Here is a 26,783-nt window from a genome sequence, read left to right as displayed (position 1 = left end):
TGAGGAAATAGTTACCGTTAGCCGAGGTTAGCTGACGCGTTGCCGTTAGTTTACTCAGCTGAAGCTAGGAAAGCTACATGTTAGCTTGTCGCGACGCTCGCTTTTGAAATAAATTAACAACTTTGTGTCTTTCGCCTAAAACTCAGAAGTTCGTGTTAGTTTTCTGTTAATTCACTACGGTTATTTAAATAATTTTTTTTTAAAAAAGTTTCTTGCCGTTATGCTGCTCAAAAGTGCACCCACCCGTGCTTAAAGTGTAGTCCCGCCCCCGTATTTCCAGTTCTTTGGAATGTCGGTCTGTTACCACGGCAACGGCGGTGTACACACACTCCTGCAGCCTGTCATTGGTCTGCAGAGCTGTCAGTCACACTGAGAACAGTTATGTGGATAAATTGACCAAAAAAAAAAAAAGTTAGCTTGAGAAATCACAGCTAAAAAGTATCAACGCTTGCATATTTCCACAGGTGTCAAAAGTCAGCTGCACGAGAGCGGCATCACGAAGCTGCGATTAATTTGTTCCGGAGTGTTATTGGAAATCAGGGTGCGCGTATCGATTTCAGCATCACGCAGCGAGGGAAAAGCAAACGACAACAGCTGGCCATCAGAGTTGTAAAGCCAGGGACAGCTAAGTAAAAGGTGGATGCAGGTCTGCTTTTTTTGGGTTTGTTTTTTTTAACAAAGATGTTGGCGGTTTCACTCGGCAGCAGATAGAAAACAAAGCACTTACCTGACGGTGTCCGGCGGTGATGCTGCTCGGGCAGTTTCCATAGTTTGGTAGCTAAGGGTTAGTTAGGTAAACTCAGGGACGATGGGTAAACAAAAGAAAAGGCTGCACCATCTGGCGAAGTAGCCTTAAGAGGAGGAGGACTGGAGGAGAGGGAGGTGTGTTTAGAGGGGGCAGCAGAGGGGGAGTGGAGATCAGAGGGGGAGACTTCAAACACTTCAAATAATACAAGATAAAACACTCAACAAGTTGTAACTTTTGAAAAAAATAATGAAAAAGTTAGGTATATTGGTATTGAAATGTCTCGAAGTAATCTTTCAAAAGCCTTAAAACCGCAAAGATATGGGAAGTTGGATTTTTTTTTATGCAAGGTAAAATTTAAAAATAATTGTTTTTTTTATTTATTTATTTATTATAATTGACCAAATCCCTCTTTTTAAACGCTTCATGATGGAAAATAATGCAGTGGAATAATTCCACATAAAGAGTGAGAAACAAAAGTAATAAGTAATCAGTAATAAAACTCACCAATAAATGCTAAGTATTTCCCAATTCTAACCACATCTCACTTTTGTACTGGACCAAAAATGTTATATTTTACATTATAACAAACATAAGGGCAAAATTACCCTTAACTCAATGTAAAATGTATGTGTTTTTTGTTTCTTTTCTTTCAGTTTTGGTCTTTGTAAAAGTAGTCTTAAATTTAATCCTGAGTGGCATTTAAAAAAAGTCTTGAAAAGTATATTTTTACACCCCTTCTGCTGTGAGAATCAACACAAGGCAGCAAGAAACAGCATCAAATAGTTCAAATGAAAGTTATTTTTTCATGTTAGTGAATTAAACTAAATAAATTTACTTAACCAGAGAGATTTAATGCTGCACATACACACACCGGTTGGTTGGTTGGTTGGTTGGTTTATGTATTCATTAGCTTTATGTTGGGACATAAGTTTATTTTCTTTCCAAAACTGTAACCTGTTCAGCATTATGTGATGATCACTGTTTTAGTTTTTATTGTAAATGATGTAAAATGCTTAGTTTACCTCATACAAGTAACATTAAAAACCTCTTCTAAGTTTCAGCCATAGATAACATTTGCCACGTACAGCTTAATACCTGTGCCGGTGCTTCATGAACCATATGGCAGCTGTCTGCTAATCCTGTTAATACCTTTTAATCATGAACCACCCATCGTAATGGGTGCTGTAAAACAAGAGCAACATATGTTTTTATAGTCCATAAAAGGGAATTACAGCCGGGCTGAAAAGGAAATTGTACAAAATGCAATAATTAGATCATATCAGAGGTCAGTGTTAAAGGTAAGGGTCTGATGGCAGGTTTCACATGAAAAAAACACAGCCCTTAAACAAGCATGTTAAATCATGTGTTTTCTAGGATTTTAGGATTTTCCTCACTTGCTATCTTAGTAGTTGAGCTGAATTTACAGCTCTCCTGAAGGAAGTCATAAAACTCACAAAGTTTAACATCTTTAAATAATTTATTCATTTCTACAACAGACCATATGCAGTGATTAATCTCTTTAAAGTATTAAAATTAACTGAAATACACAATCTCTTCATTTTTTACAGGCAATTGTAAAAAAAGAAAACAAAAGAAAATAAAGAGAAAATATGAAGGAGGCTCCATGGTCCTGTTGAGGAATCCAGAATCAAGAGACTGTAAGGGGGGAATCACATCATTTGCAGTCTGTACTTCTGTTCAGACTCGCGTATAAATCACAATCATGGAAACTGTATTTCTGGAAAGGGAGAAAAAAAAGAGGTATCCATTAAAGATGCTCATTGCAAACACAGTTGACATTATGCGGCATGTGAGGAGATTTGTGGAGGAAAAAAAATCGTAACTGCAGTAATTCTCAGCTTTTTCATAAGACCAAAACCACTATTATCTTCTGAGTTCTTCGCAGAGTTGAAGAAAAATAAAGTCTTAAAAGGAAGCATGTTAAATCAGTTGAACATGACCTTTGTACACGACCTCCACGCCCACCAACCCAAACCACAAAAGATTTCTGGGTAATCGTATTACCCCCTGCAGGGGGCCCCAGTCGGTCTTTTGCTCTCCTCCTGCCAGGGGAAGATAAAACAAGATGAAAAGAATATTTTCTTTAGCCTGTTTTTGAATTATTTCCTTTAACAGTAGTGCAGAAAAATAGATTTCGGACTTTCTCTGTTTTTTTTCTCACCACACAAACTGACTTCGACTTTTTCGGAGTAAAACAGGACTCATTCAGGTTCATTAATCTACTTCAGCGAGGCCTCACAATGGAATTTTAACGACAGCTGCAGAGTCATTTATTGTGTGAATGCATTATTTTAACAGGATCAAAAGGAAGCCAGTCACATCGCTCTGAGGGTCAGAAAGTGGGAACATATTTAGCGAACAAATCACTGTGATGTTTTTACTTTTATGTACTGTTGGACTCATTGCATATCAAGAAAGCACCTAACAGCAACATGAGAGGAACTTCAAGTTTTTTTTAAGTGCTATTTAATATTCTGCACAAAACAATGAATGATGAAATATTTACCAATATTTATCCAAGACAAAATATTTAAAGCTCAAAAAAACAAACAAAAAAAAAAAAAACAACCCTCCTGCTGTCACGTGGCATCACTACGCTACACTTCCTCATCTGTTGATTTGTCGAAGCTGCTGTTGGTCGCTAAGGTTTACAAGGCTCCCTTTGGATTGTGTTGCATCTCGTCCACACAACAGTCATGGCAACCGTACCCACGGAAATACAGTATTAAGGACTACGCAAGAAAAATAGCAGTAATGCTAAGCATGCTTTCAAGCTTTCAGTGTACAGGACATACATATATTCAGTCTTTATCTAAGGCAAGTGTATGTACAGAGTAACGCCGCCCAGCACACTCCCAGGCAACTCACGGTCAAGTCTTCAATAAAATACTATAAGCTCGGAGCTTTCTGCATTCTGCGGTCTGCTGAGTCACTGATTTCTCATTTTCGGATCATGTGTACGTGAAGACAGACAGAAAATACGTCACATTATCTTACTGTCTATTTTTAAGATCTTTCATCTTTACACAGTTTTTGTTTTATCATGCACCATGGCTTTCATATTACTTTTTTTTTTTTTTACAAGATACGAACTCCATTTAAAGATGACTGTAAATGACTTCCAGTCTTATTACAACAATAGTCACATCTTACATCCTGAGAATTAAAAAAAGTACAAGAAATGGGACAGGTGGACGTATTCGGGTGCACGGGGGAGCATAAAAGACTTGAATGCAGTTTTTTAAAAAAGGACTTGACAGATAATCACTATGATAAAAATCATAAGAGGAAATGCTTCCCCCCTGCTACTGATTAAAAAAGAGAAGACAACATCACTGAAATTTTGGTATTTTTCTTGCTTGACAGTTTTCACCGTCTTACATGTTGGTATATGGGCCCTTAAACTGTTAAAATATGTCAGAATATGAGTTGTATTTTGTATATTTCCCATTTTGTCCCTGTCTTATTCTGTCCAGTCAATATAACATCCAAACAGGCCACTGCACAGATACAGAAATGTTAGCAACTTGCTGTTATGGGTGCAAACAAGTTGCTCTTTCCGCAGTGACAAATCACACCATCCTTCCTCTCATACTCACTGGAAAAAAACAAAACTATGGCTATTAGTGATCATTCTTACACATAAAATATTTAACGTTCGTCTCATGTGTGTCAGAGAACGACCACAAGTAACTTAAATATAAAAAAAGATCTTCAAAGATACTAATTCACAACACTGAGCAGGCATTTCTGACCCTTCTGCGTCAGCCCGTTGTCGGTGTCCTAACCAGACCTTAAGCTCTCTTTAACAAAACGCACTGAAAAATAGATGCATTGAAACTTTTAAATATAGTAAATAATTTGCATTTTCTATTTTTTTATCTATTTTACTTGACTGACATCACAACACTCAAGCAAGTCCTCACAGGAAAATAAACAAATCCAATTTTGTGTTTGATTAATGTTACTTTTTTTTTTATATGTTTTTAATCAAGGTGCTGGGTGGGAGGCGTTCAAGGTGCTGTCATTCGTCTCGAGGAATGGTCTGTGGGGAGAACGTGGTCATAGAGAGAACCACAGTCTGCAGTCAGTGTCCTTCACAGTCCCTAACACATGCCCTAAAACTGCCGAGGTTTGGGATCTCCCCTTGGTTTGTTCTTTACGCTCGCTCCACTGAATTCATCATTCAGTGGTCGCATCAGTGTAAAGGAGGGAGAGGGATGAGGCTACAGTAGATTTTTCTAATGAAACATTCTGGTTTTCCCTCCACCGTAACACAACGGGGAGATGGACATGAAGATCTAATTTCTCGCCCTACCACGTTTCTGACTCTAATCCACTTTTCTCCCCGTGCTTCATTCCCCCCCGGCCTCTCTCTGTGCCTTCGTGTCCGTCTCATCCGCCTCCCTCAGAGCGATGTGTCCTGGTGGATGGACTGCAGGCAGCCCAGCAGCTGGTAATACGGGCTGCCCGGCGAGGCCACGGTCTCAAAGACGGATTGGAAAGCCCTGCGGTCCAACTCCTCGTCAATCTGGTGCCGGTAGAAATCCATGGCCACCAGGCAAAACAGATTGACGTCCACCACCTCGCTGGAGCCCATACGGCTGATCACGTGTGGCAGTCTGGTTGAGGGCAGGAGGTTAAGGACAACAGACCGCACTGTTTGTACACAGAGCATGAGAGTAGGACGGACATTTAAATGAACATAGCAGGGTGGTCACAGCGACAGCCATTTTTATGTGTACATTGTCCCTGCAAATATTGTAGTGGTTTAACTTTCATGTAAACTTCTGTATAAACCAACCAACTTGTGCCAAGTCGCAGTCACAACCTCTTAAGCAGTGGAGTAGAAGTACAAAGCATAAATACTCTTTCGTGCACTGACTTGGTTTCTTTCTTGCTCGCGAGGAGGATTGAGGATTGCTGTATTTACGTGAGAGTAGGCAGATTTGCACAAAACTTAAGCAATATTTTCTAATTGTCGACAAAACACAGTTGTGAGCGTTTCCGCTGAACGATGTTATGCGACTTCTCTCGTGATAACATGCCAAGAAGCAGAGCGATCGATATTTAAACATAAGCAGCTTTATTTCTATTTCAGCCGCACACTAGCCGTTATTTCCAAACGAAGGCGACGTAGGCGTGTTATGTGAGCGATAAAGGCAAACCCCTTATACGTGGGAGCAGCTGTGTATGAGGTAATTTTGGGAAGTGTTTACGATTTCATAGAGGAATTTCAGATTCAAAACTTCCAGATGATTCGCTCAACTTTGAAGAGTCATGTGATGCAATAACAGCTCTTGTAGCTCCTGCTGCATCATGAGGGAGCCAGTTCCTACTGACAAGCACAAAGCCATAGCATCATGTGACCTGTAACAGCCAAAAAAGTGTTTCCATTGCAGTTTTATGAAATATGGCTTTTTCGAGTCACCTCATGCGAGTGGAAAAACTTTTTTGTCATAAATAGGATTTTTTTTCAAAATTGACCATTAAGTGTATATTAAATTCCCAATTTGAATTTGCGAAATTTGTTGAAAGATGACTTAAAAGGTAACAGTAAAGCAAAATGTAGAGCTTAAACTAGTCAGTTTGACAAAATGTTCAGCCCCACTGACGTGTATGTGTTGCCACTGTAACAAACAACACCTGCCATTTGCTGTTGAACTGGTCAAATGACGCGACAGACACTTAAATTTCCTTTCTAATCATTCTTTTTCTAACCACACAAGTCACCGTCCTGCTCGTGAGATTCATGTAAGGATACAGAGCTGAGATCCACTGGGAGGTGGAAGCAGAGACGAAGAAACAGGAGAGGCTCCACATGGCCATGGCCACTGGTGTCCTCTGAGTGAAGTTGGACAGGGACAGCAGCACCCAGTCTCGCACCATAGAGGACTGACCTGTGGCGTGGAGCGTCTGGAAAACCTGGAGACAGGTGCAGAGCAGCAGGAGAGGAAGAGAGGAAAAGCAGACGCACGCAAATAGATGGAGAATGTTACCTAAAAAAAAGCATCAATTTCAGGCAGATTTTGGTGTTGAGGTGTTTTCACATTAAAAAAAAAAAAACTCAGATCTCAAAACAAGATTTATGTTTAAGCACATGCTGCGTTTGTTTATTTTATTCATTTATTCGTACTGTAGATCCCTGGACAATAACTGGAACACTGTCTTTGCTCCAGCTTGATGTTGTCTTGACAACTTTGATTGGACAACAAAAGGAGCTGGCAGAGGCGGTAAAAACAGAGGTACCAAGCAACAACTTCAGTGAGACTGAACTTCATTAAAATTCTTGGTTATGCTCCCTACAAGAGGCAAACTACCAGAGAGCAGGAAAAAACACAACTCTCTGTGGTCACTGAGTTTGATTCGACAAAACAAATGAATGAACGAAATACGATCAGATCCCTTGTGAGCCTCAAGGAGAAAAATGTTGTTAAGTTTTTAATCTTGTTATTGTTCAGCATCAAATGTTGAGTGACTTTTTTCATTTGCATGACTCATGTCCCGCTGCTGACCTTATAAACGACCGTGGCCATGAATTGTGGGTACGGCTGCTGATTGGACAGGAACTCTCCGATGACCTTGTTCATGACGTCCTGCGGCGGGAAGAAGTCGTCCAGAAACTGGGGCAGAATCCTGGAAACCACCCGAGCCTCGCTGGGCAAACCTTTCCGGATCCTGCAAACAGGAAACCCCAAAGAGCACATAATGATTGGAAACAAAACAAGCGCTGCCACCGTTTGTCAAAACGTAGATCAGCTGCCACCATTAAAGTTTTCTGGATGCCACAAATCTGCGGAGGTCAAAGGTGAACGAAGAAAGCTGCGGATTTAAGAGTCAAGTGTGTGTTGTATTTTTTTTTAAAGGGTTGTCGCTCTTTTGTAATAACACATTTCAAGAACTTTTCATGCACGTTGAGGACAACATATTTCAAAACTAAGCGCTGATAATACAGACAGCTGTTCGCATACTGCAGTCTAACCCAGTGCAGCACAAAACAGACTTAAATGGTTTACGTTAATTATTTGGCAGTAGAAATTTAAGGTCGGGCACCACCCAGTATCAGGGCTGAAAGAAATCTTGATTTTTTTAAATGCAGGAAAACGTGAAATGTGCTGAAACAATTTTTTGACTATTATTCCATGAATAATGCTTCATAAAACAAAAACAGGAAAAAAACCACAACATTACCGTCTATATCAATGACAAATTAGCATGTAAGATTTGGTACTTGTACCTATTGAGGATCTAAGGATTTTACTGAAAGTAAAATGTCTGTCCATGATGCAAAAATGCATTTATTTTCTTCTGAATGTTGGTGTCTGACCTTATTGCACCCTTTATTTCTTTATCAGAAGTTTTCATTACAAAACAAGTCAACATATTAAGATATGAAATGTTTACTGAGAAGAAAACATACTCCATACATACATACATACTCATATCACTCAAAAAAAAGAATATTTGATTAATCTTTTGATTTTTTGTCATACATTTTTGTGTATAAATATTAAACATTTCTCAATTTCACAAATCTCACCATCACTGAGAGGGTCCATGTCGATTATATCTTAGTGGTTTTATGGTTGTAACAGTATGAGATTGTCATAGTATGATAACCGTCTCAAAAAACATTTCACGTTATTACAGTATTACAGAATTATAACTACTATTATCAGTCAGAACGGCCCTGAAAGGAATGAAAACAGAAAGGTAAGTTTTGGTTGAACAAATGTTTTATTGCTATTTTAAGACTTAAAATGGAAGTGTGTGTTTAGAGTCCCCCGTTTTGAGAATAACTAAAATGAAAGTGAGATTCTCCATCCTTCTGCATTTTTTCATTATTGTAAATGAGCAAATGTACATGGTATGATAGTTGTCAGCTTTCATATGACGGTATATCCTAAAACTGGTGTGTCACTGCAAGTGGTTAGCATTAACATTAGCCTCCCATCAGCACTGTTTATATTTGAAATGCTTTATTTTCTTGATGAACTCACCACCAAAAAGCATGAAATTTAATTCACTGCTGTATGTTGTCCTACACGGAGAGTGACACATTGGAAGAAAGTCTATCAGGTACAACCAGCACTGCTCCCAGTAGACCACAAACACCAAAATAGACTAAAACTAAAGTTCAATTTATCACAATGTGCAATTATTATCATGCGCAATTGGTGTAAATATTTTTAACTGCTGAGTTTTTATTATTTATCTTGTACACATCTTGCTGCTGTAACAATGCAAATTTAATAAAGGAATATTTTATCTTATCTCATCTTAAGCTTGGCCCAGCAGTCTGGATTTATAAAAACTCAAAGATCCCAGGAGACTAAATCCAAGCACTTTTAAGGACCTCTTTAATGCTCATCTTATCCATGCACTTTCAAGGCCTATATATATATATATATATATATAGGGATGTAGACTAGGGATGATAACACTTAATTGATGATCCATTTATTGGTCGTAAGAATTTAATCGAACATGTGAAATTTAATTGATCAATCAACAGGGTATGCAGTGCAGTCCAAGTATATGCAATATGTTTGAGCTTTGATTGAGGAGAAAAGTTTTTTTTGTTTGTTTAAATTATGTTTAATCGATTGTTAATTTTACCAATAATTGATTGAGAAAAGTGCTAACAATTTGCAACCCTACTCCAGACCCCTGGGAACCCGCTTTGATGAATCTGTGTTCATTATTTGTAAAGTGGAGGATGTGTGTGTGTGTGTGTCTGTATGTGTGTGTGTACCTGTCGAAGAGCACTGAGACTCTCTCCATGGCAACAATGATCGACTCGCTGTCTGGGGCCTGAGGGTCAGAGTGGGCGGGGCGGCTGGCAGGGCTGGCTTTCTCCTTGCCTGAGGAGAAACCGACATGACCTGCCGTGACGCCCAACGCCTCTGCTGCGGCAGAGCCAGAGTCAACCTGACCTCTAACCCCTGTCACGTCTGAACCTGACGCGAGCACCGCTGAGAGGACGAGAGGGAGGGGGTGGCACCGGTCGAACCAGTGGGGGAGAGGTTAGAGTGGGGACACTGATATCACAAGATTCAGATCAGAATTTAGTTCACCTCAAACTGAAAATTGGTACCTTCAGTCAAATCACCGCCTTAAGAAGTAGGTTTTTCTGTAAGAGACTGGTGCTTAAAGTATTAGCAGAGACTTTCGACGCCACGTTTCCTGGGTGCATTACATACTAGATTATCCTCTCCTGTGACCTGAATGTGCTGCAGCTTGCTTTGTTGTGCTGCACATATAGAGAGGGATGCCGAAAGTTTGCATTTTCATGAACCGGGATTTACTCTGGGGATTTGCTGGCTAGCTCTTGGCAACAAAGAAATGTTATTTAGCCAGTCAGCATATGGACAAGAATATGCTACGAGTTGCTAGAGTTAGTGGGGGATGACGTAGGGGTTAGAGGTAGGGTACATCAGAGGTATGCAGAGAATACAGGTATCACATGCAGGAAGCAAGCACTTCTGTTTAATGCAGTCACAGGCAACAGTACAGGGCTGGCTGGAGGTTTGGAAAAGGTTTGTTATGCTGTAAAGAGATTTAATGAATGTAAATCACTCGTTGTCATCGTGACTACACATAGTTTTCACTAGCCAGGTTTCCATTAACTCTCAAATTGCGCAAATGAAAACTGCAAATACGTGATACGCTTAACGGAAATACGTGAATTTAAAAAAAAACAAAAAAAACAACCCAGGAAGTGGTATTTCAGGTAATTTGAAAAAGCCCAATTTTGCAAAACTGCAATGGAAACACTTTTTTTGACTTTTATAGGCCACATGATGCCTTGGCTTTGCATGTGCCGGTAGGCACCGGCTCCCTCGGGCATGATTCAGCAGGCACTACAAGAGATGTTATTGCATCTCATAACTCTTCAAAAGTTCAAAAAATCCATAATCTTCAAAATCCATTATCACTCACATAACATGCCTACATCGCCTTTGATTGGAAATAATGACAGTTAGTGCGGTGGTTGAAATATAAATAAACCTGCTAATGTTTTAAACATCCATTGCCATGCTTCTTAAAATGTTACTACGAGAGGAGAAGTTGCATAACATCACTCAGTGGAAACGTAGTCATCTCGCATAGTGTTTTATCGACAATTCGAAAATATCGCTCAAGTTTTGCGCAAATCTGTAATGGAAACCCGCCGACAGAGAGTGGGTATAAAGATGGCTGATATAAAAACTTCTAAAAATAAAGTATTTTGAGTTTCCCCTGTACACTGTGATGGTAATAATACTTATAATACAATACTTACCTGTGCTTCCCCAATATAGTGATAACATTAGTGTAAGATTAAGTGTTTCATAAATATATAATAAAAGCTGTGCATGTTCCATGCATCTCTAAATATTAAATATGCAATTTGTTGTGTGTGCGAAGTATGTACTGTAAGCTCCATGCAATGGTGGCATGCACAATCAGGCACAAAACTAAAGAGTTAGCATTTCCATGGACTTAAGGACAGCAGCATATTGTATTTCCACCTAATGTTCTGAGGATTGTCCCATTTCTGCACTTCAACACTTCCTCTTTGTCTCAGAGTCACCCTCAGCTATGAAGCAAGCAAATCCAGCGAGGAGCGGTACACTACCCACTGATTTATGGCAGAGTGCTTTAAACGTTTTATGAGGAGTCTTGCTCGACAGAAATTCAAGAGCTTTGCATCTTTCATGCTAGGAGATATATTTTAAAGCTGTGGCTAAGTGACAAACCTCACTAACGCAGTGGCATCGTGAAACTTGTAACATCTTAAGACTAATGGCACGAGTGAAGGGGGATGATGGTCTATTTGAGAGAGCTTGGTCACCTCTCTTAATGTAGCTGCCTTTTTCCGTTTAGATGGTGTTTTTTCCCCTTGATTTTCTCTTTATTTTATTATTGTACATTTTTATTTAGTTATTTATATTATTATTACTATTGTAAACACCAGATCATATTAGAGGGCATCTCATGTAAACAGTTGACCTAAAGGGTCAGATTGATTTTAATCAGACTGAGAAAAATTGTGCATATAAACGCAGCTACTGTCTGTGTTTTAACAAAATTCTCCAGGTGTGCAACATTTAAGTATGGAGAGAAATTTTTGTTCTGTTAAAAACATAATTTCTGTCCAGCAACACTCATCAAAAGTGCTGAGCGCCTTGTGATAATAAACATCAGATCATATCCTACTCTACACCGCATTACTGCTGTCTACATCCATATTTGTTAGCTGTTTATAACAGAGAAGGCAAATAATTTGTATGAGAGGGGTGGGAGGATCACTATGCAGCAGGGACACCACTACATTCACTATACATACAACAAGGAGGGAAGGAGTCGAGGATGAGAGTACAGGCAAGAAAACAGGAACCATCCTCACAGAGACTTATGCAGTATTGATACTAGTTAAGCTCGCAGATCTTCAGTTTTAACAATACTTAAGCTGCAATGCTACAGTAAAGTCAACAGAGTGCCCATGCAGGTGAGTGAGCCAGCTAGCTCAATCCCATGGTGAGTTTGCGGTGATTGATAAAGTCACAACAGCAGTAATGGAAGCACCAGTCGTCATACAGTACATGCTGGTGATTTAGCCAGCATGCAGGATGCTACATTGGCTTTGTTGCTCAGTGTTAGAGCCTTTCTTACCGGTGTACATGCAGGTGAGCATGAGGCCCAGGGCGGCCATGGCTCTGTGTGGCGACGGCATGTTGACGCGGTCCACGCTGAGTTTGACCAGCGCTTCTCCATCCACACGTGACAACTGCTCTGACAGCAGCAGGCGCTCCAGACCACGCAGCACGCAGTGATAGATGACGGAGGGAGTGGAGTCCTCGCTGGCCGACACCATTACACCGCACAGCTGCAGGACAGGGACAGAGGCAGGAGAGAGGATAAAGAGAGTAAGACAGGCCCCAATCAGACAGAGCATGTTTTGCAGCCTGGTGCATCTTTTTAAATTTGTTTTATTTTTCCACCAGCAACCACCAGATCACCTGTCCCTAACTTAACCGCTATTTCGCTATAAAGTTAACTTGCAGTAAAATCTGCATGAAAAACAGAAATGCAGAAGTTGCTCAGGGACTGGATACAGGGAAACAGACATCCATGAGAGTACATGAGACACTCAGATAAAGGAGAAATCACAAGGAGCACCACCTGCTGGTCAAGGAACCTCGCCTGGATGATGGTCAGTTCTAGGCTTATTTTAGGATAAATTGGGGACAGGTTAACAATCTGCTGTCATTTGTCAGGCCCGTTTACGGTTGGCAAAATGCTAGAAAGTACTTGAGGCTACAGTTTGTGCAGATTGTGTTAGACAACGTAGAAAGTAAGCTCACATTGTCTTAAAAGAGCATGCAATTGTTAACATTGCCACTACACAGGCCCCCCCGTGTCAATTCATTTGATCGGGCAGGAGAAAGAAACGCCAATGGCATTAGCCGCCTCTTTGCTCTGAGTTAAAGTTTTTCCATTTCCAGGTGCTTATAAGGCACTGAGATGAAAGATGTGAGACGCTCAACAACACAAATGTGGCCTGTAAAATGCTCTCGTTGAAAACAATTACAAAAAGCCAACCCCCGGCTGATTAAACGCAGTCTGATCAGGGCCTAATCAGAGAGACATTGATAAAGCGAAACAGGGTACACCAACTAACTCATTTAATGTCAATTTATTATAAGAGTAAAAATTCAAATGTATTTCTTAAAAAAATAGACTGATTGTGACGGAAACGTACCAACAATAAAGGAAACTTTTCTTTTTTGGAATGTTACTTCTGTCCAATACAGTTATTGTGTGATAAACCGTTAGAGTTGATGCAACTTCACACACACGTTGTTTACCTGTATAATTCCAGCCATAAACTCAGCTCCCACATCCAGAGGATAGTTCTCCATCATGTAGAACGCCACCGCGCACATCACCAACACGTGCTGCTGGTTATGCAGGTTCACGCAGCTGCAGCACAGAAAGAGAGAAAACATAAAAATTAAGACTAAAATAAAATGGAAAGGGCAGGAGTTATTGTTTGAAATGTGAGGGGCAGCACCTAGTGGCCACATGTTGCATTGCACTCTTGTTCCCATCAAGGATTGTATGTTTACTTGCAGGTTTTAGTCTCAGATCAAAGAAATCTGTCTGAGCAAACTGAAATCTCCACTTGCCTTAAGATGGATGAAACTAATTGATTCAAAGATCCACTTGCAGAGCAGGAGGGTCACACACTGACACTATATTTGCTCCCTAAAGCTCATCAGCTCAGCTCATTAAATGATGAAATGAGGTCAGTGTTTGAGTGTTTGTTTTTGAGACACTTATTTTGTGATACTCACTGAGCGATAGCTCTGAGGTTGGACAGCAGGTACTCAGAGACGGTGGGGATGAGCTGTTTGGCTGTGTCGTCCAGCAGGTCACACTCCAACACATAGAGCACTCCATGCAGAGCACCCATACGGCTGGGCAGGTGGGTGCTGCGCAGGGTTGTCTCCAACAGGCGACATACTGGCTCCGCTATTGCTTTGTCCTGGAATATCAAATGAGAGTTTAATTCTACATCACTACTGTATAACCAATGACATACACACATTTTCCCAGCGTCAAAAGGTTCGCCTCAACCACACACAGCCATACTCACCATGCCCAGCACAGCAGCAGCCTTGCAGATGGCAGGCACCAGGTACTGATTGAGGATCTCGTCCTCAGGCGGGTGAAGTTTCTGCAGTTCCATCAGGGTGGAGAACATCATGTCAAACTGGTTCCTCTCTGTGAACAGGTCCGACACCGCCAGCAGCTACAGAAAATGATGAGGGGGGGAGATTGTGGAGAGGGTGAGATCAGACGTCGTGAAGAAATGCTTGAGGGGATCCAACAGATTACACAGGCAGCCAGGAATTATTATTTTTTATGATGTTATTTCCAGGGTGAGGAAAACTAGATTTTTTGTCTACTGTTCTCTCAAGTATAACCTGGAAACTCTGAACAGTTTGAGGCAATCCTTTACTGACATAAATGAAAAGACGCCTGGCTGAACAATGAAAATAACCGGGAGTTTGCATCATAGCTCACCGATCGGACCACTTCACTGACGAGTATGGTTGGGGTCCTCCTGTTACTCGGGGAACCAGGGATCAGCCACTGACTGTAGAGCTCCAGGAGAAACTGGGAACATGAATGAATGTCCACACCTGCACGATGCTTCCTGAAAACACAGACGGTGATCAGTCCCATTTTTGTTTCAGTGCATCATGTGTTGAAGAAATGTGTGACTGTATGTCTTATTTGACTGACCTTGAGTTGATAGGAGATATGGGAGGGGAGGTGGGAGCTGGAGTGTCTGCTTCATCTTCTTCATCCTCACCCCATTCTTCCTCTCTCAGTGGGGTGATGTTGTTACCGAGCCACACTGAGTGGATGGAGACCTAGAGAGAGAGGAAAGCTAGAATTATCACCTTGTGGCTGTATGCCTTCAACCAACGCAGCTTACATCCATGTTTGTGCAGAATTATACACATAATAATATTCTAATATTTCTCAGGATATGACTATATTCTGAATTTGATATGCATCGCGTGAACAGCATATTCTGTTTAGATATTCTGAATTAGGGCCTTTTTCCAATTAAGACATGTGGGATATGCCAGTACTATCCAGTTTTTTGGAGCAGTCTTTGGACACGCAGTGCAGCACATTCGGCATGTGTTTCATTCGGATCTTTACTGCAGTTTGCATCACACGGCCTCTTGCCTTTTAACAGTCAGCTCTGTGCTTTGTCATGGATTAAACCAAAATTCACAGTTCCTCAAGTTTCTTTTTCTCCACCTTTATGCATTTCTTACCTGTCCCAGTTTATAGTCCATGTTGCCCATCTCTCTCTCTGTGTTGATCTGAAGCAGCAGTTTCTCGTGGCTGATCAGCGTGCCTGCTGAATCAAAATTAAACCAGAAATTAGTGTCGCAGGTGGAGGTGCGGCAGCTTTGGGTTGGGTGAGAGGCTTTGTGAAAGTGTTACCAGCTGAGGCTGCCGACAGCGAGGGTACTGGATCCCAGGCGTGGTACGGGTGGTATGTGTGCACATTGTCTCTCTTCGACACAAGAGCCTGAATCTCTCTCTCCACCTCGCCTCTGATCACTGCAAGTTTCCTTCCAAACCTGGGTGAACACACACACACAAACACAATTTAAATATTTTTGCCTGCTTATTCTGGGCACTACTACAGTGTTCATAGAAAACTGCTTCACAGCTACCGTGTTTCCAGGGCTTTGAGGCTCTTGTTGCGGGGCTGCTGTTCCAGACAGCTGACTGCAGGGTTGCCAGCAGTGGGCAGGGTCATGGCACTCAGCACCAGGCTGGTGATGGCCTGCACTGCTAACACATTCAACTGGGTACGCTCCAAGTCCTCCTAGAGACAAAAGGATAAACATTGACACAGATGGGAAAGACAGAGAGAGAGAACTGCGAGCCACAGTACAGTTTCCCACAATTTATTCCAATGTGTGTAGTGCATTGTAAATGCATATTACTCATTAAAGTAAGCAACTGTGTGTGCTTTTTACGGTCCAGTATGTGCGATGAGCTTTGTAGTTGTATCAACCTCACTATCAAGAGGAACATTTCAGCATGTGAGCAATATCCTTTCATGTCTGTACCTCCTGCTGTGTCTCCTCCTCCTGGTCCATAGTGATGGGTTGGGTGACCAGCACCCCCAGCAGTGTGGCCCAGGTCTCCTCAAACTGAGTCCTGCTGCTCCAGCCTAAAAATACAGCATCAAAACGGTCACATGACAGAAAATACAATTTGCATCTGTCACACTGACCACAATAGGACACAAAAATCAGATCAGGTTTTTCCACTGGCACTTTTGGCCGCACCGAGTCAAATCATGCATGTTACATTGATGCATTTCCATTTCCAATTTAAACACAATGAGTTGTGCCAGAGACGGACCCTCTTACAAAAGCGTGTCCCATTGTCTCCAAGTGGATAGCAGTGACATCTCACCAACATCAGCCAACCCCTGACAAACCTGTTTGCTGCTTCACAATAACTTTTATGATGAAGATGTTGGTAGCTACTTTTCAATAACAACAAAAACAATACTGCAGGGAGGGAAAGTAAAAGCAGAAGCAGCCACAGACTTTTTTTTTTTTTACCTTCAGCACAAAATAACTGGGGACTTAAACCATGGATCAGCGCAATGCAAATCCCTTCCATGCTAGGCTGACGCACTGACTCAAACTAAGTCAAGCCAAGTCAGCACACAAGTATGGAAAAACCCTAAGAGTTTACTCTATCAAAACTGCACATCTGGAATGATTCAGTAATCAAAAGGAGGCAATGTCACTGAGATAAACGTGAATGAGACAAAGGGAAATCCTGTTTCATGATTGTATTTATATGTTTTTTTTACCTAGTGTGTTGATGCGATAGAGGAACTCTCTGAAGACATCCTTCTCCTGCAGGAAATCCACAGGGATCTCGGGCAGCGTTGTTCCGTACTCTCCTCCTGGCTGAGGGGACCAGCCCAATTTCCAAACCTACACACAGACATTTTTAATACAACAATACATTCATGTCTACAAACTCAAGGCAAAATATCTTTTACACACTGACCAGTGGAGGTACTCTGGTGTAGCTGTTGACCAGAGGCAGTCGGGACAGACTGATGACAATATTGCGTAGAGTCGGTGTGAGGAAAGCTGGGAATGCACTGTTTCTATGGTGACCCAGGGCAAGGATGCTCTGCAGGCCTTCCACCAGCTCCGCCATGATCTCACACGCTTGCCACTCGCACATGTCTACAACACACAGGTGAAAGCTTTAAGGGATAAACAATGGCAAATATAATGACAAATTCATGTATGACATGATGTGCAGGTCAAACTACAAACTGTGTTGGGGGGGGCCTTAATAGGAAAATATTAAAAGTATGAAAGTGACAAAGCCTTACAAGTACATTTTAAGGTGAAAACTAACAGAAACATTGTGTGCAACAGTCTTCCACCTTCTCCTCCCCTCTCTCTATCTCTCCATCTCGTTCTCCATCTAACCTCTCAAACGTACACAGAAAGTGCCGCAACTCCACTGATCTCTGGGGCTGTTCACAAGGCAGCGGATCTTGCATGTTATATGAACATGGACTTTTTTTTAAAATGCAAAGAAAAGACTTTGCCATTATTAGTAGGGCCATTCTCATCTAAATGTGGCCTTTGTCTCAAGCCGTGTCTTGTGCTCTCATTTGCTGTATCTAACCAATAAAGTACTAGACAGGTCCAGATTTTTAGCATTCTAGATATCTGGGAAGCCTCTGTGATGCATCTGTAAGCCTCCTGGCGCCGTTCTTCAAACAGTTTACACATAACCCTTGAGCCCTAACTGGTTTATGAGTGCCAAGCCAACCCCTGTTTGCCTCTAATCTGGGGCTTTTGTCAGGGAGCTCTAAAATCATGGCTAAAGTCATGTAATGTTTCGTAGACATCCAACATAGCAACAAAGCAAAGCCCATAAATACCAAATCACAAAACAACACAGAAGTGCTTACGGTCAGCATGTGGCGAGTCCACTTCGTCTCCTTCAGCGTCTCTCTCTGCCTTCGTCTTTTTCTTCTCTGGATGCAAAAGCTGGTCACCAGGACTTACAGCCACTGGGAGGCAGAGACAAAAAGTTTGACCGGCATTGAAAAGGCACACAGAAATGTTAAATCTTATGGCAGTCGTGACACATGACCACACTAAAATCACAGGATGCACAAACATGCTGGCGGCTTCCTCACCTGCAACAATGATGAGGCGTAGGCAGTAAATGAGGGAGCAGGTGTGTGTGGTGTACTCCTGGATGGAGAGCTTGTTCCAGACGCAGGGCTGCTGCAGGGCCAGACACACACAGGACAGAGCCCACTGCAGGTCCACACTCAGGGGCAACTGGTCCTGGAGGAGACGCCACACCACCACCTGGAGACAGAGAGACTTATAGGGTCCGAATTCCAACGCATATTTATGGACAAAATTTCAAAACTTTCCCATGACTTTTCAAGGACCTATAATATATATTTTTTGCCCTACTCGCTCTGGGTTTTTTAAACAATAATTGAAACTTTATTAAAACATAATTTCAGCTGGAGGACATACATGAAGGGAGAGATGTAATGTGGAGGAAAACTAATGAAACATCCTTGATTAAAGTGTAAAACAACACATTATGCACAGAGGCTGAGTCCTCGCTGCAGCGGCCCTTTTCTGCATGTCGTCCCCTCTCTCTCTGCCCCTTTCACATATACTTTCTGTCCATTTCAAATAAACGCCAAAAAAGCCCCCAAAAAATCTTTATTGTGAATTTCCCCAATGTGGGACTAATAAAGGATTATCTTATCATCCATAATCAAATGTTAGAGCTATGTTACATCATCAGCTCCAGAAAATAAATTTGCTGTCAAGTTACATTATTTCACTGCCAGAAAATGCACTTCTGGACATGAGAGTGCGTGTAAAGTGTAAATAGTGTGTGTCTTATGGTCATTGTGAGAGTTGGCAGCCCTGTTAGTACAGTATATTCATCATTTTTGCGCATGTCACACAGCTGCTCCATTTACATGCATCGGTGCATGTATAAACACCAGATTATATTTGAGGACATCCCATGTGAACAACTGACCTAAAATCTTCAATCAAAATAGATGTTTTGCAAGTGAAGTATTGTTTTAATGTTTTACCTCAGCTGCAGTGCAAGTGAAGGTGGTGATGAGGTGTTCTTTGTCAGAGGGGATGTGTAGTGAGGAGGGCAGCTGGCTCACATTCAGCAGGTACTGGGACAGAGCTCTGCAGAGCGACAAAACCCTGGGGTAGAAACCTGGCTCATCTGAAAAACAGCAGAAACAAATACAGGGAATACTTAAAAAAAAAGTGGTTGCAGTGGAGAGCATTTCTCCTGCATTTTACTCTTCAGATTTAGATTTCAAACTGTTTTTGCTGCTTGTTACATACAATGCAACCTTAATGCTTTACAGAACAAGTCGACTTCAAGTTGCACAAGAGGTCAAAACTTACAAAACTTAAAAATGACTCAATCTTACAGGATAATAAATTAAAGAACTCTGACTTCTTCATTTTAATCCACCAATCTCCCTCTGCCACTCTCACCATACACATCCGCTAGCTGCTTCCAGTAGGGCTCTGGCTGGGCGGGCGGCAGGAAGGGCTGGTGCGGGACAGGAAGTGAACCTGTGACCCCTGCGAGCTGCTCTAGGGTCACCTGTAAGGCCGTCTCCAACAAGAGTGACCCCTGACCCCGTGCTAACCGCTGCATCCCCATACTTAGGCATGGACACAGTAGGCTTAGGTTGAACTCCTGGGGGGGGAAAAGACCAGTTTCTGATGTAAAAAACCTTTTTTTAATTATGGTTAAGAATAAGTTCTGATATCTGTGGGCTGCAGTCTTTGTCACCTTGCAGCTCATGGTGTTGAAGAGGTCAGCGGGAGGTAGTTTGGTGAGGAGTTCTGTTGTCTCCAACAGGGAAACATCTCCACGAAGACAACACTGAGACTTCACCAGAGCCACATACCACTCCTAAAAACAAAATTAAAATAATACAGAAAAATATTTATACCTCCTGTTCTGAATGTATTTACTTTGCAGGATCAAGACACACAGTAAAAACAAGAAATAAAGAGGCACACACTGATTCTCTAATCTCTCACCTTATCTGCAATGACGAGCTCAGGGGCCGGTGGTGGATCCCCGTCCAAGGGGTGTGATGTCACAGGAGGTGTGGGGCTGCTGGTGTCCGCAACAGTGGCTCTGAACCTGTCCAGCAGGGAGTAGAACCTCTGATGCCTGTGATGAGAGCATGACGAGAGGATATTACTCAATTATTTTCTTCAAATTTGCAGATAAACATCTTCAGTCCCTGCAGATCAAATCCATGTACTTACACTCAATCACTAGTGGTATTGTATTTAACAGTGGTTAATGAATGCATTATTTAGGGAACTCAAGTAAAAAAAAAAAAAAAAAAAACGGCCAAAAACTTGCGCCTGGTTGGCCATGCAAGTGCGTACAGAACTGAGACTTGATATCACAGGTGAGGGAAAAAAATGTGGCTGCTCACAATGATAAAATGTTAGTTTGACACCTCTAAACATAATTAAACGTAAGTTGAACATGGTTTTCACTTGTATTTTGGCTTGTTTAGGTTTAGTTTGACATCTTGATGTTTTGCTTTGTAAACTGGTGTGTTTGAGTTCTATGATTTTATTCGTTTGTTTTGCTTTTAAAATACAATCATGAATAAAATGTGCAGCAGATTGCTAAAACTACAAACTATTCCAAAAATTGGCTGCAGTACAGATGTGTGTTACCTCTGAGCCAGGCCACTGGTCTGGAGGTATTCCTGGATCCTGTCCAGTTCCTCCACAGGCAGCTGAGCTATACTGTTCTGTAGGACGACGGGACAGAACAACACAAGCTCAACTTCTGAGAAATCAAGTCCAACATTTTAAGATCAACACTTTTCCCTGTGAGTCAGAAATATGCTTATCTATTTCTATCCATAAATCCATGAGTCTTATACATGTGGGGCACACTTATCGCCTCAGGACACTAAAATACAATTTATCACATGGATAACTTTTACAAGCAAACTTCCACGTGATAAGAAAACACCCTTGTGCATACCCACACACAAGCTGTACCTGTAGTGTCTCAGCCAGCAGCATCTCTACCCTGCGACACGCCAGTGTGTCCACCATGCGAGCGAGAACCCTGAAGGGTGTACTGAGCAGCTTGTCCACATACAGCATCAACAGGGAGCCAGACTGACTCAGGTGGATGCCTTCCAAACACTGAAGAGTCTTCTTCAGCATGGTAGGCTGCAAAAGAAGAAGAAAACGTAAGGTAATGAGGAAGGTCAGTGGGAGAAGAGGGACGTAAAGACAGAAAAGTTAAAAACTACAGTAGTGATGATAAACAGAAAAAAATCACACCAGGAGGCCTAAATAAGAAAGGAAATGCACAAAGAAAAATAGACCAGGAAAAAAACATTTTCAGTTGTGATGGGTACTGAGCAACCTCAACAGAGTGAGGACAGAGTAGTTAAGACTTAGCAGGTGTTGGAGTAAAGAAGAAAAAGAAAATTTGATCAAGATTGTTTAAGTGTGCTTTATTAATAAAATTACTTTAATAAAGAGAGATGATGGAAAAAGGGTGTAGTCTCACAGTACTAAGGTTGTCACAGCGGGACTGGATAGCCTGGATGAAGAGACCGCTGGCAGCTGAGTTGCGATGCACAGCGCTGATGAAATCCTGCACTGGAGGCTCATGGGAAAGGCTGATGAGGTCACGCACATGGTTGACAATCAGCCAGGTCAGATGCTCAGAGTCATGGAGGTTCTGACACTATTTTTCCAAAGAGAAAAATCAAATTTAAACATGTTATCTGAACTAAGGTTTGTGTAATCAAATCATATATTTATGATCTGAGTCCATTTGTAACAAAAGTGTTAAAACATTTCTCTCACCACATAGTCACAGAAGAGAATGAGGGCTCCCCTGCGTACGATCTCTCGGTTGACCATGGCTAACCGAGTCTCAGGCTTGTCCTCTTCTCCTTCCCCAGAAGAGTGAGGGCTCAACAGCTTGGTGCATGAGAGGCTGTGTCTCCTGAATGAAATGGGAATGAAAAAAGAGAGAAGGGAGGAGACAGGGTAGATTGTCAGAAGATATAGTGCTGTGCTCAAGATCACACAGGGATTGATTTTCAACAATGTTTTTTGCACTAGAAAATTATATTTTTGTCTCTTTGTCGTCTTACAATTGAGGATAACTTATGTGATCTGATAAACATGTACGATTAAGGTATACAAAAATGAATTTTGAAGTCAACAAGTCACTCACAATAACTGTTCTTACCTGGGTGTCTGGTGCACCTCGGTCCACCAAGAGTAGTTGGTGTAGTCGATGATGAGGAGGACCTGGCACCACAGCAGCACTAGAGAGGGGTGGGTGGTGATCATGCACTGCACCATGCTGTTCAGTCCCTCCAAGGGGTAAAACAGGCCGGCCTCAGTGCCAGTCTGTCCGCCTCCTCCCTCACCCTTCAGTAGACGGCTAGCTGCAGCTGTGATCCTGCGAAACATTCCTGTAAGGAAGAAGAAAGCAAAAGAGAGAAACAACTGTCGGTATCCTTTCAGAGTGCATATCATGCAAATAATTTGATGCAATCGAAAACATTTCACTGTAAAGGTTAATATCTCCTGTGTTAGACACACCTATAACGTAAATGATGATTGAAATTTAATATGCTCACCACTTTTGAAGACATGTATGAGACACATGAGCAGTGTGCCCAGCTGCTGGCAGTAGAAGGTGTGTTGCTGCTCTGTAATGTCCACTTTAACCTGTCTGGTGGAAATGTCATCCAGCAACACTCCTACCAGCTGCAGCAGGAACCTGGAAGGAGGGAACAGGCATGCATATCAAGTGAATGTGAGGACGGATTGAAAAAAAGGACACCTTGAGGCATAGTAATGGCTGCAAAAAGGCAGGGGCCGAGTAGAAACGTCTATCAATCCTAAAACTGAAAAAAGTAAACACACTGACTAACCTGGCAAACGTTTCCTCGGGAAGGGCTTTCTGTGCCTCACCATTAGGCTCCTGGTTACTAAGAGTTTCGGCAGCAGGTGGGTCACTCGGGGACGGGCTCTGCTGATGCAGGCGACGGATTGTGTGGCAGGAGAGGAGGTGCGGGGTGAGGGAGAGTTCGTGGACCCGTGACAGAACAATGTCCTCTGTGGACTGGGAGACGAGTACCCTGAGCACCGCCAGGATACCGGACACCCACAGCTGGACTGTAGCTACTGATGCCTAAAGGAGCGGAGGTTTCAGTCAAAAATGTCTATTTTGCAATCATTTAATAAGTAGAAAAGCTGTGTTAAAGTACATCAGATAGTTAAAAGTCTTTGTGTGTGTGTTCAGCTATCTATTAAAATGTCTCACCATGGTGGCGGGGGTGGTGAACATACTCTTGAGCAGCATGTCTACAGGTCTGAGAGAGGAGGGCGCCACAGTCTCAAACAGAGTGTTCAACACTCCCAACGCCTCTGGAGAGTCCAGGTGCATCTGTATGGACACAACATACAAATGTGTATTTGACATATACAATGGTTCTTCACTGCTTACGTAGCACTCTCAATAGCTAATATCTGTCAGTTTGCACCAACATTTTTTCTTGGACTCAATCCCAACCTCGCCCCTACCACTGAGCCCCTCGTTTTGCTTGTTAACATTTAGAGCTGCACAATCAGCAACAAAAAAAATACAATGTTTTGTGTGAATTTGTAGTCATTTCTGTGTGGAGTGGGCTGTGTAAGAAAGGACAAAAGGGGCACTCAAAAATGAGGGGAAGGGGCACAAGGGACCCAGGATAGGGCTTTACTGTCAAATATCTTGATTTAAATTTCCAGATGAATGAGGCGACATATCCCAAACACATACCCGCATGCATTTTTCCTACCTGCTGTTTAGCAATCATGGGGAGTATGACGTCAGCAATCTGCCTGGACAATCTCTTCCACTTGTCCTCGTTCTCTTTGTGACACTGCTGCAGGACAAGGATGAACATCTCCAAAACCTACAACACACATGTAAGAAGAAATATTAGGCAGAGAAAAGAGGGGCTGAAATGTTTTGACGTTTGCATGCTGCGTCTGTGTGAATCCATCTATCATCGCACCTGATGGTACTGCACAAGTCTGAGCAGCATGGAGACCACCACCTCTTTCTGTGTGTCCAGCTCTTTGCCTGCATCTGCTTTGTTTGAGCCTCTCAACACAAACAGGTCATGGACTATTGGCTGCAAGGCTGGGATGGCTGTGGAGGAAGGAGAAAAGTGAAACTGAATTAGTCATACTCTTCATCTATATCTGTTTTTGTGATGCTGTTGATGTTGACTATTAGTGTCTCTCCTAAAGACAAACATTAGGGAATAAGCATGTTTTTGAGTAGAAGAAATGACTGTATCGCTTGTGTTTCCTCTCACCGTGTGTGACAGCTTTCCTGCCGCTCGCCATGATGCCATCACACAGCTGGATGATCTTGGGGATGCTGATAATCTGCTTGGAGTGGTAACGCTCATAAGACAGCAGCACCAGGAAGAAAAAGATGTTGGGAATGATGGCCTCCGAATCTCTGTGCGAGAACAGGTGTCACTTTAGTTCACGGGATGGCACTGAAATATTTGAGCTAATCCAGTTTAATTCACAACTCACTAATGAAAAAAACAAACAAACAAAAAAAAACAACTCACCTGAACTGTCCCACTTCGATGTACTCAAACTGCTTCAAGACAAAGCCTATGAACACCTAAAACACACAACATATCTTCCTGAGTGAGCTTAATTCCATAAGTTGAAAACAAACTCATGCTATGTGTCTGTTTTTTGTTATTGTTTAACCTGATCTGAATCCAGCAGGCAGTAGTTGACTCTGAGCTGCACAAGCTGGGCGAGCAGGTCCAGCACTTGTCTCTGCAGGGCCACGGAGGTGCTGGTCGTGTACTGTTTCAAAGCTTTGATCACCAGCGGTTCAAACAGACGAATGTGGTTATGAATAGCATTCTAGAAAAACAAAAGAAGGTAAACAGCTTTCAAAACGACAGCACCGCACTCAAGAAAATGAGCTACAAAAATCTTTCTTTGTGACAAACATTAATCTTGATCTTCCACATATTTCAGCTACTCAATCTCACTTGAAAAAAGTAGCAAAACAGTATACATTTACCTTATCTCCTCTGTGGCGTGTTGCATTTGCAATGTTGGACCTCAGCTGGTTTGAAGCTTTTTGCATTACATCAAACCATCTGTAAACGAAAAAAAGAAGGTAGGTTCTGTAACATTTCTTTATCATTTCATACTCCTGTGCCTCATCTGTGTGTTGCTATAACTCACCCAGAGGTGTCCTGCTCTTGTTCAGCCTGCACCATGTTACGGAGACTGGCATCGGCAAGAGCCTGAGTAAAGTGAGTGTACGGCGCCATGAAGCAGTAATGGTAGAGGCCTGGTCGCAGGCTGGATGAGCCTAGACGCTGAGCCTTGCCCTGGGAACGGCTTGGTCCACTCAGGATACCCTCGTACTGAGAAGCCAGGTTGGTACCAAACAGAGTCTTCAGCAGCTACAGAGAGAAAAAGAGCTTCAGTTACTGCTCACAAAAGTGGAGTCCAAGATGACATCCAACTAGTGTATTAGTGTATACTAGTGTACTATATATGTGTGCGTAAACATGTATGGAACCATCGCACAGGGAAACCCATGCCTTTACAGGCCCTGTCGGCAGGAACCAGCCTCACTCTGTGTGGAGTCGCACCGGTTGCAGCACACTGCTCAGTGTTGGAACCATAAAGACCGCCACACACAGTAAATGTGACAACACAGGAAATTATTTATACAAATCGAAGACATACACAACATAAATTACTGACCTGCTGTACACAAACAGTCGCCATAGTTGGTTCTCTGGAGAAGCAGGACTTGAGGTAGCCCAAGATTTCCTCAACACACTGACAGAGAATATAGTACATCATTTTATTCAGTTGGCTGAAATGAATGAATGAAACAAATTGACTGAATTTACTTCCATCTAATCCACCCATCCCTAACCTCCTCCTTCCTGTTCCCACTAGTAGACACTTTAACAATCAGTACGTTTGCATGATGTTAGAAAAAGTTAAATTAGTCTGACTAAAACGGTACTTTTAAAACGCACATAAACATGTTAGTCTGACTGAAATCGGACTAAATTGAATTTCTTGAAATCAGACTAACACACCCAGATAATTTGATTGGAAGTCAAGCTCTTCTGCCCTGGAAACACCTCAGTGGCTGTAACTGGGCTAGGTTTTCTGTGCATGCTCCTCGTCGCCATTACAGCCTCCCTTGGTGTTTACAGATCGGGACTTAATAACTTAATAAACTAGTTACACTCCAGCCACCCCCTCATCTGAAAAAGAAAGTACAGTCC

General features: G+C 42.1%; 2 protein-coding genes and 1 non-coding gene across 8 annotated transcripts in view; all 3 read right to left on the bottom strand.

The window, feature by feature from the left end:
- The window catches only part of rgs12b (regulator of G protein signaling 12b), a 59,201-nt gene extending 59,050 nt beyond the window's left edge, over positions 1–151 (bottom strand). Inside the window, 1 exon segment of the mRNA XM_042484775.1 lies at positions 16–151. The gene's annotated coding sequence lies outside the window, so the exon portion shown is untranslated.
- Positions 152–2,206: 2,055 nt separating this feature from the next.
- The window catches only part of htt (huntingtin), a 42,550-nt gene continuing 17,973 nt past the window's right edge, over positions 2,207–26,783 (bottom strand). For 2 of the 6 annotated variants that reach the window (XM_042484246.1, XM_042484250.1), the window contains 38 exons: positions 26,245–26,322; positions 25,714–25,937; positions 25,547–25,625; positions 25,222–25,383; positions 25,074–25,129; positions 24,807–24,955; positions 24,501–24,637; positions 24,282–24,398; positions 23,765–23,887; positions 23,373–23,632; positions 23,076–23,218; positions 22,679–22,907; positions 22,288–22,429; positions 21,986–22,165; positions 21,463–21,639; positions 21,130–21,206; positions 20,470–20,605; positions 20,216–20,338; positions 19,912–20,119; positions 19,485–19,630; positions 18,549–18,726; positions 18,318–18,419; positions 17,390–17,574; positions 17,187–17,313; positions 16,426–16,529; positions 16,024–16,178; positions 15,788–15,927; positions 15,616–15,701; positions 15,068–15,198; positions 14,846–14,978; positions 14,415–14,570; positions 14,113–14,303; positions 13,624–13,738; positions 12,428–12,641; positions 9,525–9,744; positions 7,285–7,447; positions 6,534–6,694; positions 2,207–5,391 (listed from right to left, as the gene is read on the bottom strand). In XM_042484246.1, coding sequence (XP_042340180.1) covers positions 5,178–5,391; positions 6,534–6,694; positions 7,285–7,447; positions 9,525–9,744; positions 12,428–12,641; positions 13,624–13,738; positions 14,113–14,303; positions 14,415–14,570; positions 14,846–14,978; positions 15,068–15,198; positions 15,616–15,701; positions 15,788–15,927; positions 16,024–16,178; positions 16,426–16,529; positions 17,187–17,313; positions 17,390–17,574; positions 18,318–18,419; positions 18,549–18,726; positions 19,485–19,630; positions 19,912–20,119; positions 20,216–20,338; positions 20,470–20,605; positions 21,130–21,206; positions 21,463–21,639; positions 21,986–22,165; positions 22,288–22,429; positions 22,679–22,907; positions 23,076–23,218; positions 23,373–23,632; positions 23,765–23,887; positions 24,282–24,398; positions 24,501–24,637; positions 24,807–24,955; positions 25,074–25,129; positions 25,222–25,383; positions 25,547–25,625; positions 25,714–25,937; positions 26,245–26,322 — 5,721 coding nt within the window. In that variant the 3' untranslated portion in view covers positions 2,207–5,177. The remainder of the gene's footprint in view (positions 5,392–6,533; positions 6,695–7,284; positions 7,448–9,524; positions 9,745–12,427; positions 12,642–13,623; positions 13,739–14,112; positions 14,304–14,414; positions 14,571–14,845; positions 14,979–15,067; positions 15,199–15,615; positions 15,702–15,787; positions 15,928–16,023; positions 16,179–16,425; positions 16,530–17,186; positions 17,314–17,389; positions 17,575–18,317; positions 18,420–18,548; positions 18,727–19,484; positions 19,631–19,911; positions 20,120–20,215; positions 20,339–20,469; positions 20,606–21,129; positions 21,207–21,462; positions 21,640–21,985; positions 22,166–22,287; positions 22,430–22,678; positions 22,908–23,075; positions 23,219–23,372; positions 23,633–23,764; positions 23,888–24,281; positions 24,399–24,500; positions 24,638–24,806; positions 24,956–25,073; positions 25,130–25,221; positions 25,384–25,546; positions 25,626–25,713; positions 25,938–26,244; positions 26,323–26,783) is intronic. The other 4 variants (XM_042484247.1, XM_042484251.1, XM_042484252.1 and 1 more) reach the window with 3 other exon arrangements.
- On the bottom strand, positions 26,045–26,174 carry LOC121942708. Its single transcript, XR_006105823.1, has one exon.

Source organism: Plectropomus leopardus, chromosome 4 (genome assembly GCF_008729295.1).
Source record: "Plectropomus leopardus isolate mb chromosome 4, YSFRI_Pleo_2.0, whole genome shotgun sequence".
NCBI lineage: Eukaryota > Metazoa > Chordata > Actinopteri > Perciformes > Serranidae > Plectropomus > Plectropomus leopardus.
The sequence above is the reverse complement of the archived record's forward strand: the minus strand, read 5'-3'. Positions and strand labels throughout refer to the sequence as shown.